The sequence below is a fragment of the Coptis chinensis genome, chromosome 7 (assembly GCF_015680905.1).
Source record: "Coptis chinensis isolate HL-2020 chromosome 7, ASM1568090v1, whole genome shotgun sequence".
Taxonomy (NCBI): Eukaryota; Viridiplantae; Streptophyta; class Magnoliopsida; order Ranunculales; family Ranunculaceae; genus Coptis; species Coptis chinensis.
The window spans coordinates 13010368-13028213 of record NC_141462.1 but is presented as its reverse complement, the minus strand read 5'-3'; the positions used below and the strand labels follow the sequence as shown (position 1 = coordinate 13028213).

Sequence of the window (17846 nt, the reverse complement as noted above, 5' to 3'; positions counted from 1 at the left end):
CTAAAGCGAAATAGAGAGACCGAGCAGAGAGAGAGGTGATTAGAGAGAGGAAAAATCGAGAAACACTAGAAGTTTTGTTAAGTGAGGAAATTACGATTTTGCCCCTGTGACGGACACAAACGTGACACCAAATTACTATTCCTCAACCCCCACATTTTTCTAAGATAATAAGATCTTTTTCTCTTCATGTGAAGGATAACTCCAACAGATATAGCATTATTGTTCGAATACTGATGACACTACTTCAATGAAATCAATAAAACTTGTAAACAAATGGCCACAATTGGCTTTATGATGATTCAAATTTCCGTGGTAAAAACAAAAGCTTCTCAAGGAGATTGCGGTACAGTTACTGTATGGAGCTCCTGGGTACGTGTCCATGAGATCTGTATTATTATTATTATTATTTCTTTCCCTCAAATGTTGAATTACTTTAGAAGCAAGTTGTTCTGTCCTTCACTTAAAAACTCAACAAAGGTTTAGGGAAATCATATTCTTGTATCCCTGAAGTTATTCCACATTATCCGGTACAGGATGCACTACTGATCAAGCTATGGAAGCCTATATATATAATCGAATGGATGAAGTGGATTATCGCGGTTATGATCTCAACTATTTGGACTAATGATATAGATTGATGCGGACTCTTTTAATGTCTGGTGACAGAAAAATCAAACAGATCAAAGGTGGCATATATAAAGACTGGAAATGACTTAGTTATATATTCTTCATTTTTTTAAAATATATAAATTAGAATTCATTAACTACTCACAAGTCACAAGGTTGGTTAGAGAAGTCCATTTAGGGCGCCTTCTGAAAAAAACACAAAAATTTCTAGGTGTTAAAACACGTTTTAGAGGATCAAAACTTTGATTGTTAGAAACGTCATATATGAACCTTGAAAGACCAAATCTTCTACTACATATGTTTTATTCTTCAGAAAAAGTTTGTGGACAGGCAACTGTTTGCTGTCCACAAAATTTCAGCTTCTGATTAGTGGAGTGGGTGCCCAAAAAAACTGTGTTACTGACCGAAAATGGATTTAACCAATAGAAATATATTGTTAGGACCCATTATTCTTTGTAGATTTTTAACTATTTCCAGGATACCTCATTTTGTTCAATTGAAAACTAAAGAAAAAGTCTTTGCTGAAGTCACCAGATCGAAATAACTATAAACTTTCCTCTCTTCTATTCCTTTCACAGCTAGTTGACTTCATGCACTTTCCCAAGGAAAAAATCCATTTTACATATGAACATTCTACATTTCTAGCAAAAGCCAGGAAAGATAGAAAAGTTGGAAAATGGTACATGTTTGACTAGTCATACCAAACAGGCAGGCTACAAGTTAGTCCCAAATGCCACGGTTTCTCTTCCTCCACGCCCATCCCCATCTATAATCCAAGACTCAAGACTCAAAGTTTAAAAATCACAAACCACTTAGTGTTTGTTGAAGGATATTGTATACTTTGTCACTTGAATTATCAATATTCTTATTGAAGGATGAACGACCTTTTGCCACGTTCTTTCTCTCCATCTAGAGAAGATGCCAACAGCGTTGAGATGCGCTCAATCGGGATTAGCTTAGATAAGTTTTTCGAAGATATTGAAGGGATCAAGGGTGAACTCAAAGAGGTAGAAAAGTTGCACCAGAAGTTACAAGCATCTCATGAAGAGAGCAAGACTCTTCACAATGCTAAGTCTATCAAGAATCTTCGTTCTAGGATGGACGCCGATGTTACTCTTGCTCTCAAGAAGGCTAAAACGATCAAACTCCGTCTTGAGTCCATTGACCGAGCCAACGCAGCTAACAGAAACCTCCCTGGTTGTGGTCCAGGCAGCTCTTCTGACCGCACTCGAACCTCAATTGTGAACGGCCTAAAAAAGAAACTCATAGAGTCCATGGAGAACTTCAACAAGCTTAGGCAACAGATCGCGTTAGAGTACAAAGAAACAGTTGAGCGTAGATACTACACAGTGACAGGTGAAAAGCCAGATGATCAAACAGTAGAGGACTTAATATCAACAGGCGAAAGCGAAACGTTTATGCAAAAGGCAATACAAGAACAAGGAAGAGGGAGACTGGTGGACACTATTTCTGAAATACAAGAAAGGCATATCGCAGTTAAGGAAATAGAAAGGAGTCTGCAGGAGTTGCACCAAGTATTTCTTGACATATCTGTGTTGGTTCAAGCACAAGGTGAGCAACTGGATGACATTGAAAGTCAGGTTGGCCGGGCTCATTCTTTCGTCCAGGGTGGTACTAAACAACTACAGATTGCTAAGAAACATCAAAGGAATTCTCGCAAATGGACATGCTATGCCATCATACTCCTCCTAATCATCCTCTTAATTGTCATTCTTCCAATTGTTCTTCGCAAGTAAATAGTGGTTTGGATTCTTGATTTGTTTTTCGTTTTTACTTTTTGCCCATATAATTGTTTGCTTGTATTACGCTTTTATTCACCGAATGTTTCCACATTATGATATATATTTCTATGTACAAATGTTGTCCTTTCAAATTCATTATGATGGTAATGGATCCAAATATCTAAAAAAAAATTAGCCTTCAGCCGTAAGCTGGCAATTTCCTAATTTTCTATATAACTCATTAGAGCATAGTCATGGAAAGGTCGACTTGGTCAATCAGATTCAAAATCGTGTACTTCGGTACACAATGTTAGATACTTAGGTTCACATTTTCTTTTCCTTGAGACGCATGCAATTAGTGATGCACGCACGAATTAAAACTCTTGTGTCTGGACTCTGGATAAGTTCTTCATCATCTGAGTTCCCGAGTTCAAAACCAATCCTGGTAGCTAGGTTGCCCAGGTAACGTTTGGAATATACGGTGTTATCAGACTACACCACAGGTCCTACACAAGTAATCCAGGCATGTTGGACAGTCACAAGTCACAACTCACGAGCCGTCCTGGTATTTTGGACAGTTACTAAAAAGAACCAAATTCTAAAGAAAACAGTACAAGCTCTGGATCTCGGAATTATGGTGTTTAGATTTTAGATCCAATCCACTGGCTATGTAACAATTTTTTGGCACACTGAGACAATTCAAAATGACTTAATGACACTTGGCACATTGCAATTAAATCCAACTTCACTATGAGTTTGGAAGGAGATTTTCATTGTAACTGTGGAGTTCCTCTTGGAGTCTTGGGTGGTGGGGGAGGGATAAAGTGTTCTTATGCATCCTTAATGTTGTTTTCTTCCATCGGTTTTCCTCTAAATGCTCTTTTTACAAGTGTACTTCTTTCCATCAATTTGTAGTATTTTAATCCAGATTTTAACAAGTGACATCCACTTTAATAAGACTATAAGAGACAGGGATGATATATGACTACCTTCACACGAGGACACGACTAAATATTTTACTTCTCGGTTGTCTCATCTCACATCTCAGATGTGGTTTTGTGGAACATCAACGAGCTATCAAAGTTGAGAAAAACCAACAAGTTTACTCTGTGCCATAAGTTTGATAGTTGTATCGTCTTGAGAAAATTTTAAGTGATATCGGTTTGACCGAGCGAACTTATGTCTCAATTGTTCCTTCCAAGACTTTTGCTTGAAACTATGAGATATATTAAGTTACATTACATCAGATAGAGTATCTCAGATGAAGTTAAGAAAATATGGCTAATCCCAAAATAAAGGAGAACAATATTAATAGAAGTACAATAAAGACAGAACAAATGATAAGATCATGAAGACATTGCCAATCTATTATATTAGGAATAACCACATTCTAAATCACTGTCTTTACATACGCCCAATTTAATAAAATGAATATATAGAAACTGTACTGTGCCCTGACTTGTTAGTTGCCCAAATAACATTGAACAAAAAAAGGCTTCTTCTTTTCACACAAAAGTTACATGGTACAAACAGAACAATAAAATTACACTATGGTATCCTGACAACATGGTAAAATCACTATGATACATGGACGTTAATATAAATTATATCTCACCACCATATACGGAAAACCCTTCTGTCCTCTTGCAAAAATTGCCAAGCAAGCATAAAAAAAATAAAATAGAAAAAAAATTATACCTAACCCAACCCCTACCACTCCAATGATGAAACAAAACCTGTGCTTAACTCCCTGTAGCTCAATATACAAGCGACAACCTCTGAAGGACCCCCGTATCACGTTTTTGGTATGTTGAAGTGCATCGTCTCAACCACTCTCAATGCCTGCAACCTGAGTTTTAAGTCATAGTGTCCCCAACTCCTGCCCAACCAGTCAAGTGGCATACACTCGAGGTTCCCATGGAATTTTCAACTTGTATTAGGTATCAGACTGCAGTTCTAGCAATCTTCAAGCTTTGTACAAAGAACCGCCTAATACCAGTTGGTAAGATGACCACCGGCTCTTCAGGCCCTCAAAATAATACCAGTCACCTGAGATTAAATCTTATATCCAAGCAAGGGAACCACGATCGTTTGCAACTTGCGGACGGCCTCTCGTAGGTGTTGGTGGTCTGTTAGCGTTAAGCTCCTGTTTTCCCCACACACACAAACACAAAACAAAAAAAAAATAAACAGAACAACGTCAATCACAAGGTGTAAGGCCAAGAAAAGTACATGTTTTTAAGGAAATATCTATTTTCTGTGCCAATGCAGAGATGAAGTTCCTTAGTCTCTCTCTACGCGGGCACCATCGCCACTGACAGTGCCATATCAGCCACTATTCTAACCCTTTACCTAAATACTTTCTTTATTTTCCATTACACAAAAGCTCTCATAAAATATTCATCCAATTACGAGAATGCCACTGTTAGAACATCTATCAGTATTCTATCCGACTAAGATGCGTAAATAAGTTTAATTGCCTTTTTCCATAACTTGGGGAAAACGCTCAAAGGCAAACTCTTCTTTCAAGAGAAATTATGTAATCTAATCTCTATCATCAGTCGCAACAAACGACCTTATCATTGTTAAATCCAGTACGGTATTGTTGGATGTTACGTTTATAAAACAATCACTGCTACCAGCCTACCAGTATGTCAATGGTATTTATGTACCTCAATAAGAAAAGACTAACACGCGGACAGGTGAATATCTAATTTCACTAGCATAAGACAAATCTATTATAGTGAAATGTATAACATAATCTTCTGGGAAGTATCACTTCCCAGTGTTTAAGATAAAATCGGAATAGAGAACTGGATGTGGTAAGCACGGGATCTACAAGATACTTTATATAAATAAAAAGCAGAGAAGGTGAAACAGACCTGCATCCATGTATCCTCTATATGGCGTTCTGGAGACGCCTCTGGCGAAGTTATAGCTGGGGGTAACGGATGAATGAGTTTTGGAACTACCACAAGGTCTCTTCCCAAAACTAAAATGGCCCCGGCATTATTTGCAGTACCTATAGAAGAAAAAACAGGAAAGCACAAATGAGGAAAGGATCATCTACAGCTTCAGATAGGTGACTTTGAGAAGCAAGCATACCGCAGTAATTGGTGGCCGAGAAAAGAGTAATCAAATGACCCTGGGCAAAACGCTCAAAGCCATCCATCACACACTCATGGGCACGAACAATTAACTGGAGATCATTGTTATTGCAAAATTCCATGACACGATCAGGCTGCAACACCATGATTTAGACATAAATAGTGCATCTCATGCACAAAATTGGAGAGATACAAAAAGTAAAAAGAAGAATAAGAAAAGAGCTCTCTCTTACACACATCCATATGTATTATATCTGATGGACCATAAAGCAGAATAAAGCTAATATTTTCAGACCATGATTTCACTATAAAGCAGACAATAATGTTAAGTGTTCCTCCATTTTGACCAGCTACCGCTTAATCTATGTAGCACATCCTAATCTAGCTTCTCTCACTATAATTGCACCTATGATGCATCCCTGGTGCAACATTTTCTCTCACTATAATTGCACCTTATGATGCATCCCTGGTGCAAAATTGATACAAATATTATATGCATACGTTCTTTCTTTCTTTCTTTCTTTTTTTTATCCATAAGATAGAGATTTATTATATATAACCGAAAAGACAAAGTAATAACCTGTGACATATCATATAAATACTCTTTGAATTATACTTGCGTCAACACTGAAACCATATTCCAAACTTGTTCAACATAAGTATTGAAAAAAAAAAATACACACTCACCCCAAAAGTAACTAAACCAGGACCTCTAGCATTTGGGCGCAATCCTTCAACACTATCATTTTCTGTTGGGTCAGACCTACAAACAGAAATCACAATTACAATGAGTGTCAGATAGCATGTGAAATATTAATCACATTGCAGAGATGTAGAACGGGTTAACAATTCACTAACCATAATAGATCCATAAGAACAACTGAACCTGCTTCCATTGTGATTGGTCGTTGTAGGCTCTCAATCTGTTCTACATGATTTATTGACCGACCAATGCCACCATGCATACAGATAATTTTTTTTTCAATTAGAGCTGCCAGAGGAAGCCAATTAAATAATCGGTTTATGCGATGCCAAGCCCAGATACCATCCCGTTCACCCTGAAAGCACATTCATAATATTGGTCTCTGCAATCTAACTATAGAGAGCAAAAAGGTGGCAGTAAACCGTGTAAATTGACAGAAAATACCATGCGCTCAATGCACTCAATTCGGAAGCCAAATAAAGCATTGATATCTGCTGCCTCGTGATTTCCACGAATTAAATGTACATTATGTGGATACTCAACCTGGAATAACACAAATTATCACATACAAACGGAGACCTAGAAACAACATACAATGAAACTAAATACCAAGAAGACTAGTACAAATTATGAAGTGAATAAGTGATACCTTTAAAGCAAGTAGAAGAATAATAGTTTCCAAACTGTGCTGGCCCCGATCAACATAATCTCCTAAGAATAGATAATCAATATAACTGCGGACACACGCACAAAATCAGCATGGCTAGAACAAATTTCTGATAGCAATAATGCTGAACTTTAACTCAAAATAATGTAAAACGCAATTACTTTTCCTACAGGTGTCCAACTAGTTAGGGCCATAACCATTTAGAAAGAAAAGCATTATATACTCACTAAAGCTAAGGATTTAAAATCTGTAGGCCACATATGTGTTGAGTTATAATTTCAAAATCAACAGTCCGAAAAATGTGAATCTGAAGTCAGAATCTGCGAATACTAGTGGAATGCTATGTAGCCTGTCAGCACAATCAGGTTTTCCCCACTCAAGACGTAATGGGGATTTTTGTGATCTTTATTTCATCCCAGGAATGGACTCGATGAAATTGAGGTTATTTATTTATCATTTTCCTTTTAAAGGGCATAGGATACAGTTGAATAGTAAAACAATATTTTGGTTGATTGCAATGATTCGCCAGGAAAAAACTAAACAACTATGACGACTCTTAAATTTGGGGCATTCAACTCAAAACCAATTATCAATGAGTGGAACGGCCCCAATATTTTTATAATGTAAGGCTTTAAATGTCCAATGAGGGAGTATATATCTCAACATGCCACCACACGTGTGGTGTAACTTGAGCCAAAACATGTGGATTAATTTATCAGTAGATGCGGAGTAACTCAATAACAATTGGCGACCAATATGGGACTAGATGATGTAAGTACGCAGCGGAATAATAAAGACATAATTAGCACTTAATTTATCAGAGAAATAATAACTCGCTAACAATACTGTTCTTCTCAGTAAACACAGATCCCCTAACTAAGGAGCCTACAAACCCTATATATAATAATATCACCACCTTAACCTTCAAGTATCTAGAAACCATAAACCACTGTAACTGGGCTCTATTACAAGGGCGGGCAAACATGGTTAATACAAACAAGTAAAGAAAATTCCTACTAAGGACGCCTACTACATCTCTATACATCTCAACAGGGAAAATGAGGGAACTGTCTAAGATGTGAACAGCAACACTGGTTACAAGTTCTCTCGATTGTACAGCCTACAATCTTAGAAATAGAAAAAATGATCTACCGCAACAAGAAGTAGACTGACTTGTGTTATCAGAGAAGATGCCTAAGCTGGAAGATGTATAGTCATTGCAGTGTGAGCAACCTTCACCATCAACCAAACACTGCCCCACCACCTAGCAAAGCTATTAGACAATTTGTCTCATTGAACAAATAATATGTCATTCCCACTAGATATCTACCTGATTTGGCATGCAAGTTAAACTGGCCTAAGTTATAGCCATTAGCACCCTAAAATTAATTCTTCTTTACATTTGTTAGTTCCACTCCAGCAAATAAAATGCAGATCATATGTGAATGCGAGTGTGTAATGACGTGGAGAATTGGAAAGAAATTCATGTGGAAAACGTCATTTTTGACATGCAGTTCTCCAACTACAATTTAGCCTTTGTGGAGGAAACAATGGAGAATCCCATCAGATACTAGCCCTTTACACTGTTATAGTGCCTCTCCTGTAATCTAGTATGCAACCAATATGCTAAAGGTATAAAGGTGTTATCTCATGTTTCTTCTTTCATGAGTTAACATGGTGAACAAATGCTGAAGCATCTAAAGCAAAATAGCAGTACAACCAAATAGTATACCCACCAGACATAACACATACACGTGAGGATACATATTGAGAACCAAAATACATGCTATACAGCAAACCAAAAATTGTGTCAAAGAAAGGCTTACGCTATATCTCCAGCAGTAGAAGGAGCTCCATATTCATCGAAGAGGCGCATAAGATCTCCAAATTGCCCATGCAAATCACCAAATATCTTGACAGGAGCCTTTATCTGCAGAACACTTGGTTCACTGGCAAATATCCGTTCTGTGCTATCACAAAGTTCTGCTATTTCGTTACAATCTAGGAAAAATTGCCTTCGCACTGGAGGTTTCCAACCACGAGGTTTCAGAAGATGAGCAATCACCTGGGGACGAAAAGATAAAGCAAAAGAGAAGATCGGGGATTTAAAAAACTTGAAGGAAAACTTTTCAGTCAGAAAATAGAAACTGCCTTTCATATAAAAAGTAATCAAGAGTATGGAAACAGATATTTGGACATATAAACATTACAGTCACATTATCTTATGAAGACACTCAAGAATTCGGATGGTTCTGGGATAGAGATTTTGTGGGAGGCAACAACTGCCGCAAAGCAATTCAACTGGTGCAAACTTAAGTTCCTCGCAACATAACAAGATTATAATGCTCAAAATACATTTAGTAAACCATCTTCAATACCTTCTTAGGCACACTATTGATGGACATTTGCCGATCTAATAGTTTCCTTGCTGCGGTAGCACTCTCAGGAGTACCATAGCTAACCCGTCTACCTTCATTTTCAAACTGATCAATTGAAAGTTGTCTGACCATACCACCTAAAGCTCCACCTGTCTCTGCAGCCACAACCACCTGCAAGTATACACCAATTAAGAACAATGATGACAAATTTACCAGTAAAAATAAAAATAAAATAAATAGAAATATGATGGAAAACTGAAGTCATATGCAGAACATAGCATCTTTCGTGCCAATCCAAACAGAATCAATAGGAACAAAAGCATTAAAACAAGATTAGAAGTATAATACTGACAGCTCTGTGGTGTAATCGAACTCCAGGTGGTGGGGTGTTATTTGGTAACACAGAATCGAGGGTTTTATTCAGGGTGGGGATCTGTTTCCCACTTGGGGTAGCCTCTGCTCCACGATCCCTATCAGGCAGCTGTTCGACTTCTCCATTCACTTGCCGGGCTTTGGCAGCGGCTAATGTGGCACTAATAGCCTCAGCTTCTGCTGCTGCAGCTTCAACCAAGTACTCAACTCCTTTGCTCAATCGCCTGCAAGACAATCAATTCTGAGAAGCTCAACCTAATACTATAAAAACCAAATGAGTACAATGTGCCCATTTCTGGTGCACATTACTGGGCATAAACTGCAACTGACCTCTGAAGCATGGCATTTTCAGTGCTTATATCAGTATACATATCTCCATTAGCTGGTGGTGCAACAGGAGTTCCCAGAACAACCGCACCATCAGAAACTGCATCTTGACCTCCCTGCCTTGTCCTTTCATCAACAAACCCATACCTTCCAGATGGTCTCCCGGCTTGTCCATTGGTTGATGCAGCAGCTGCAGCAGCCAGTGATGCTGCACTTGTGGTTTCTGCAGCAGCCAGGTCTTCAGCAACAAGCAGGTCATCTAGCAATACCCCTACAACACAAACACCACTTATATTAAATATGCTACTTCACCTCCTAAATGCACAATCAAACAAAGTTGTAACAATTTTGAGTCAACATATCCTTACAGAGATAGAGAAGATGCACTTCAAAACAGGCATTGCTTTCATAGAGAAAAACTAGAGAGGTTATAGAATAAGTTTCACATCTTACCACCACGTAGACCACCATAAATAAATATCAAATCACCAATAGCAGCAGCTGCATGTCTACAACGCCTCGTCAATTCAACTGCAGCATCTCCACCAGCTGCATCAGCACTGTATCTTCCCGTCCTAGGACTAGTCACAACAGATTTTGTGTCACACCAGACCCCTGCTGCAGTATCCAACACTAAACATAGAGAAATCCAGGTACTTGTAAGACTTCCGGCCGGAGAACCATCATTTGGAATATATACACATCCATTAAATAACTGCAAGATGGTGTGGGTTTATCAACTATTTTCAAAGATGTACTGGAAAGAAGTATCAAGCATTTTTCTTTTAAATAAGGAATTTGTGTGAGTGTGTGTTGGAGGAGGGGGAGAGAGGAGTAGTAAAGGAGTGTTAGGACATATACGTTGGAACCTACAATATATAGAAGAAATTTGTATATATGTAAGAGGTTCCTTACATGTGACGTCTTTGTTTAGCTTTTACATTCAATATAGCTCACATCCAATGTCCATCACTCATTTCCAAAGTTTGCACCTCAAGTGGACGACTCACGAGTCTTAACAGTGAGTGACTAATCAACTATTGGCTGTGACACAGTGATATAACTGGTACTATGTGTTCTGAAGAAAGGCTCACTACTCCAGTGTAGGACTAAAACCTCCGTACAGTATAAGAAGAGAAATGAAGAGACTAATTCTCATAATACTTCCTGCCTTGTACTTGTTTTGTCCTAAGTTACATTGACACGGACACGTGTGTCCATATCCGACCCATATCCGACACGGATACGGAGTGTCTGACACGGCGAAATATAAAAAACTAAGGTATATCACACACAATATGTGTCCGTGTGTGTCCGATACGGACACGTGGATACGTATCCGACACAGATTATTTTTGAAATATGGTGTGTCCATGTAACATAGGTTTTGTCCCTTTACGAGTCTACTAACCAAGTTACACAGCTTGGCAGCACATTTGCGGAAAGGTTCATCATTTAGATGGAATATCCTAGAAAGGCTAGAATGCATACAACGAAGAAAAAACATGATGTGAGGCTCTAGGAGGCAAGAAGTTGTGTCAATCTCTTGCCCAAACACCGACTTCGCTACATCAACTAAACATCTTATATTCATTCGTCAACTGAACGATCAAAATTCCCTACGTACTAAAACAACCAATAACGAGGAAAGAAAAAATCAAAACCATAAAATGTACCTGCGATACTTGAGGAGTCTTCTACCATACGACCACCACCAAGTGCTCCTCCAGATACATGGAGCCGGGCATTAACAAAAACCTAGACAAAAGCATAAAGCAGGGATGTTTAGTTATTGATGATCCAAACTACATCAAGATGCAATAACTTTGATACTAGGAATGGGAGTGGGTGATGGGGGACAATGTTAAAATTACTGAAGTGGGAAGGTTGTTGGGGTTTAGACCATATCGAGCAACAAAGTCCCACCTCCACCACAATCCACAGGCAAGTAACAAAATTGTTCTTTTATGTTATCTTGGGGACAGCTACCGAAATCTTAAAAAGGATATGAAAATCAATAAATAAATAATGAACGTACTGCTGCATGTTGATATCTCGGGGATGGAGAGACACCAGGAGCAATTGCCCATTCCCAACGTCCATCTCTGTGTTTTGCAAGACCGTATGCACTTGCTAAAGGCTAAAGGATTAAAATATAAGAAGAAAACGTCAATTAATTATATGAGCCATATATAATACAATACATGATGCAAATATTTCAATTACAACATTAATAAGCAGAAAAGTGTAAAATCAGTATAATTTTATTATGAGACACAGAGCTACAGAGTATCAAGCCCAAGTATCAACGAATTCCTATGTAAGACACAAATATTCGTTTTAGGTCTCCGCATATTGCATGTGAGAAAAAACAATGTGCCTAAATGAAAAACAATGTGTCTAAATGTCCAGACATCTGAACCACAGAAACACAATGTAAACTTCATCAGACTACAATATTTATGAAGCTAATTGACTCATTCATTCACAAAGGTGTAACATTAACACTAATACATCAATGCAAGAGCAGCCTTCATATGTGTTCTCTGCCTAAACGCAAAGAGTTTGGTGTTCTTTAGAAAATAAATAATAATAATAATAATATATATATATATATAGGGGCTAGGGCTATTTTATTTATGGTAATCTAGTAAGTAGTTGTGGCAGGATCTTATCAATATGATACCTCCTAAATATGAACTTGACATTTAAACCACTAAGATGTTAGTGTAAGTGACACTCATGTACAGCCTTGTGACAAGCCAAAAGAATGCATTAGTGCAGACAGATATACGCATATGACAACCCAACCAGGTAGTCTTTTATGATACTAACTTCCACAGTTAACAATTCATAACGAAGAAGAAATGAGAGCTATACTTTCAAAAACTTTAGGTTGTGTTTGATAAGGATCAACATAAGAATATGTTATATAAAAGTTCTATTTTGTGGAGAATTTTCATGAGAATACAAAAAACGTTCCAGCACCAAGGCAAGAAAATGTGCCTTTCTCCTATACAAATTTTCTCCTGTACCTTTGAAGGGGTGGAAAAATAAATACATATGCTTCTTGTGTTACTCAATTTTTCACAATCAAAGCAACTTAATTATGAGATCAAAACAAAAACTACCTTGTTCGAGTGAACATATTACTTACCACACTATTTGCATCCCTCCCTCCACAAAGAAGAAGAAGACCGTCAGACCGTGCACTTGCAGTCGCATACCTATGCAAGTATACCAGGGTACTTAGACTAAATATCATACCAAGTAGAGATTATTCATGTCAAAGATTTATAAAACTACTAGAACTATAAAACAGAGAAGAAACCATAAACTTATCGATAAGTTCTAATTAAAATTGGGGAAGCTGATTTTAGTGCAATACGGCTCTTCAAGTTAAAAGAGCAATCTATGTCTGTGCGTTAGCATTATGAATCTGTGTTCATTTTTTTCTATAGAAAGACTTTTTAAAACCGATATGCCTACATTCTTTTCATTAAATTGTATAAACATGAAGCATAGTCTATCTAAAGAGCTCACGAACAACATGATACTGAAGAATGATAATTGCAGAAAGCCAGAAAACACATGCAATGAAGGAAGACGGACAATCATTTTTCTCTTTGCGGGTATTTGAACCTGATAGTCAGAGAGAAGAGAGTTTTAAGGGGAAAGTGGAGCACTTGGCAGATGCCATGTTATACATAAAGGTCTTAACTTTTTGTCAGCAGACGAGCAAAGAGCTTCCGGATGTTCCATGTAAGCTTTGAAAACACACATTTTTGGAACAGGAGAACGAAGAAACAGATACAAAACTGGAAATACAAACCCTAACCCCTTATTACTCTAGGCCCCTTTACTTGAATCTAGAAACCACTACCATTAGCTCTCCTACTCATTACCAAAACACCACAACCATTAGCACAATATATAGCCAGGTTCAATTTTTACCAGGTACATTCCCTTCTTCCTTACTCAAGAACACTATCTGACAAGTTCACAACTTGCAAGGTGATCAACCTTAATGTTCTCCCACCTTTCCCTCACCCTCTCCCTTCCCTTCCCCTCCCACCATAACCATAACACCCCTAACTGAAAATGTGTGACGATGGCAACTAGCTTAATGGGCACACTTAGAAGTGCTAGGATAAAGTAGATGAAAAAGATAAAAATGGCCTGCCACTTGATTGTCTCAACTGTCTCAGTGAACCTACAAGCACACAAATTCTGCTCTAAAATACGATTTAAGAAGCACAAATATGTCTTGGATAAATTGTAAACATAGTTAATTTGCATAGTAATGGGAGCAAACAAAAAGACATAAAACTCACATGCATGGTGGAGGACCATCCCCTTCTGGTTCCAACTTCCGCCATTCATAAGGCTTGGCAGCTGTATCTAGAGCCCAAACATCTGCTAATGGCCGTTTTCCTGAATAAAGTACAAAACAATGATTGTGAATCAGATCCACTCAGAACCTTGGCACCCATCATGACTGTTGTTACTTCAAAACATGAAAAAGACCTCAGCATCAAAAGGTTAAGGGGATTTACCATCGTTTCCACCAATTGCTAAAAGAAATCTTTGCCCAACCAAAGCCATCACGTGTCCATAACGTGGCCCTGGGCCAGGTCCTTGAACAACAACCCTACAAAAGTGACCATCTTTTTTATTAACGAATTAAAAACCAATTTTGTGCTTTTAACAAATGAAGAACAGGAAAACTTGAAAAAACTATTTTAACCGTTTGCTTACCTATGCCACCGTGGTCGCTGCTGCGTAAGATCGAGAACATGAAGATCTTCAGCTGACAAACCAGCTGGACCAATCCCACCCTGAACTCAATCGAAGTACAACAAACTATATTACTATAATAGCTCAAATATCAGTTCCCATATCAGTATACAGGGATGGTCTCTGCTAACCTGTATAACCACCATGGTACCTACAGCAGTAGCCACATGTGCTGCTCTTGGTGAAGGTTGTTCCCCCAGAGGAGTAAGCCTGGGAATAAGTTCAATAAAAGGTTCTTTCTTAATAGCTATCTCAATAGTGCCTAATTCATCCATTAGCATTTACAAACTAATTACAGGAACAAGTGCCATTCTAAGCTTACCTAGACCATTTATTTGATAATACATCATAACAGTGAACGTCGGAAGTGGCACCCGCTAGTCCTGCAGTTCAGCAATTGTAGCAGTCAGACACAATTCCCAAACAAACGTCCTCTTACCCCTTTTCACTAAAAACACTAACCGATCCACTTTTACCAATTCCAACCTATATCTATTTCACTAAGCACCAATGGTTAAACTACATTGAATCAACAAGTTAGGGTTTATTTTATCCAATTCTAGTATCGCCAACACTTAAACTATCAAGCTCCACCAAATTAAGCTTAATGGCAATGCTGAAATACTCAAAATTTTAACATATTAGGGTAATATCTTTCACCAAGCTCACATATCATTGCACCAACTGACCAACCGTTTCATTAAAATTAAAAACTTACGGATGCCAGCGCTGCCAGCGGGGGAAGGTGGGCCAGTAGCAGCAGCAGCTGAATTGCCTTCAAGAGCAGTAGCACCACCAAATAAAATAAGTCTTGGACCAATGTAACCTGAACTCCCTTCTTCACCCACTGCAGCTACTGCAGTTAAAGTATGCCCACATCGCGGTCCGGGGCCGTCTTCTTTCTTCTCAATTACCGCGTTTACAACTGAATAACTCGGTGCCGGTCTCGGCCCACCAATTACACTAGTACTAGTACTCTGCTGCTGCTGAGTTGGCGATGAAGTAGTAGTTGAAGATTGTTCTAGTTCTTCGGAGATCGATGGAGTTGAAGATGAAGAAGAAGGAGGTGAATCGGGTTCTGGGGACATAGATAATGATGTTGTTGAATCAACTTCCATCGATTCACCTCGTGATTGGGTGATAATAAATTATAAGGATCAAATGGACGGTTGTGATTGAGTGGCATTTCTTTTTCTGTGTTCCATCAATACAACAAAACTTCAGAAGAAAGAAATGATAGATCTTTGTTTCGAGAGAGAGAGGGAAGGAAAGGAGGGGATCGAATCGGTTTTAGAGATAAATATTTGAATTTTTTTGGAATCGACAGGAAAATAAAATTGGAACAAAAAGAAGAAATTTTTGCTCTCTTTCTCTCATGCCCACATCTTCTCTCTTGCTTTTCTCTCTCCTCTAATTTCGTTTTCTAGGATATGATCTGCTACTACTCTATGTTCTTCTGCTTTGTTACCAGCCTCTTTTGCTTTTTTGACACGTGGCATAGACTGACAGATCTTTGACAATAAGTCAATTAGGATTCTTCTAATAATAATAATCACCTTTGTTGTATTTGCCTCTTTCTTCACCTTCGTATACTCTATGTTTTTATTATTATATAGACTCTTCTCAGGTTTAATTTAATGGAAAGTTAAAGCAAAACCAATTCTAACTAATTTTGGTTGAGGAAAACAAAATGTCCATCTACAATACAAGGAATCTCAAGGGTGGATATTTGCTTAAGACAAACTTCCTTAATGAGGGTTTAGCATCCAAGTTTCACTCCTTCATTCACAAGTGGCGAAAAGAAGCAAGACAAGTGAATTGTGTGATCGATAATCCGTACGGCCTGAAGCACAAAAGCTAGAAGAAAGGAGTTCGGTTACTGGCTAAACAGGTCAAATATCCAACGGATAACGGTCAATACCGGTTTCCTAACACCAAGAAGAACCTTTTGCACTTGTGAGAAGTTGAACTGCCTGTCTGCAAAAAATGAAGGTGACAACACAGAGTTACTTTTAAGATTAAAATACAAATGGATTGATAGCTGTGCTTGTCCAAAATTATGCATAAAATAACACGTCTACATGTGACAGTGCACTTTATATTTTTCTATGGTAATTTGATATGAACAAGCAAACTAAATGCAAGCTTATTGCAGCTTGCAAGTATGCAACAACTACCTCAAATGTCTTTGTTCTTGCAGGTAATGTTTTTGGTCCTCTCAAAGTCTCAAGTGTCAAAATCTGTCTGGTCTAAAAGCAGAGTGATTATAGTGCATGTGATAGGTTAGTATAGTCCCAGTTAACTTGTTGGAGGATGCGAGGAAATTTTGTATAGACTTAATTAGCTTTCCAATTAAGGAAAAGTATCTAAAACTCTAAAATGTGTTAGATTTTGGTTTTTCGATTTGTTGGAATTTCGTGAATTATATTCCAAATTTCTTGTCTGTAGACATAAGTCTTGCTTTTGTACCTTTTTAATTATGCTGTTATTGAAGTTTCCAACAACTAATGTCGTAAACTTATAAAATAGAACTGAATAACTGTGTATGAGAAGGCATGAACAAACAGGCTTTGGATTCTTCCATGAAATCAGCATTGAGAAACACATGGTGAGTACAAAATGATAACAGCATGCGTACAGCATAAGGTTTGGGTCTTACAGCAAAATGGTGACTGCTAGATTCCTCTAATTGGAGGCAAATCCGTTCGAACTTTCAGCCTTCCCGTACGCCAGTTACCTTTTTAAGTCAAGACTTAAATTTGAGTGATTGGAACTTGGGAGCTTTCACTAGATTTATCATTTATCATCCGTCTATATTTCGATATACAGATTACAGTATACTGATGTGATGTACAGTGGTTTTATCGTTTTGATATTAAACGCATGCATCATATTAGTTTACTCATTTTTCGCTGTGATTTAAATTTTAAGGTTAAATCTATGGTGCGCAGGTCGTATGGTATACTATCAAATCAGGGCCACTCATACCAAGAGGTGCATGTGTATTGCATGGCAAAAGTAATAATCCAAAGGCCCACATTACCTGCGCACCATACATCTCGCGCACTGAAGACATGCTCAAATTTTAAATGTTGCTTGAGGATCCTGATTTAAATCTTTCACTCT

General features: G+C 38.0%; 2 protein-coding genes across 2 annotated transcripts; one reads left to right on the top strand and one right to left on the bottom strand.

Annotated features, from left to right (window-relative positions):
• Window positions 1-1212: 1212 nt before the first annotated feature.
• LOC147486110 (syntaxin-121-like) lies at window positions 1213-2506 on the top strand. The gene has a single exon (XM_086570595.1). The coding sequence runs from the start codon at window positions 1503-1505 to the stop codon at window positions 2382-2384; it is 882 nt and encodes a 293-aa protein (XP_086426721.1). The 5' UTR covers window positions 1213-1502; the 3' UTR covers window positions 2385-2506.
• A 1206-nt stretch (window positions 2507-3712) lies between these two features.
• On the bottom strand, window positions 3713-16152 carry LOC147486109 (serine/threonine-protein phosphatase BSL3). The gene is made up of 21 exons (XM_086575154.1): window positions 15439-16152; window positions 15043-15103; window positions 14852-14930; window positions 14682-14761; window positions 14480-14574; window positions 14258-14357; window positions 13081-13150; window positions 11962-12063; window positions 11600-11681; window positions 10377-10556; window positions 9927-10194; window positions 9577-9820; window positions 9225-9395; window positions 8673-8911; window positions 6829-6913; window positions 6624-6722; window positions 6335-6534; window positions 6164-6239; window positions 5475-5610; window positions 5252-5391; window positions 3713-4515 (listed from the first exon to the last, which is right to left on the bottom strand). The coding sequence occupies exons 1-21, from the start codon at window positions 15836-15838 to the stop codon at window positions 4432-4434; spliced, it is 2991 nt and encodes a 996-aa protein (XP_086431280.1). The 5' UTR covers window positions 15839-16152; the 3' UTR covers window positions 3713-4431.
• Window positions 16153-17846: the final 1694 nt, after the last annotated feature.

Bases quoted from the DNA above. Each gene is read 5' to 3' on its own strand.
- LOC147486110 (XM_086570595.1), top strand. From the start codon at position 1,503: ATGAACGACCTTTTGCCACGTTCTTTCTCTCCATCTAGAGAAGATGCC.
- LOC147486109 (XM_086575154.1), bottom strand. From the start codon at position 15,838: ATGGAAGTTGATTCAACAACATCATTATCTATGTCCCCAGAACCCGAT. The intron at 15,104-15,438 runs GTAAGTTTTTAA...GCTGAACTGCAG, and splicing joins CGCTGGCAGCGCTGGCATCC to GACTAGCGGGTGCCACTTCC. The intron at 12,064-13,080 runs GTAAGTAATATG...TTAATCCTTTAG, and splicing joins GGAGGGATGCAAATAGTGTG to CCTTTAGCAAGTGCATACGG.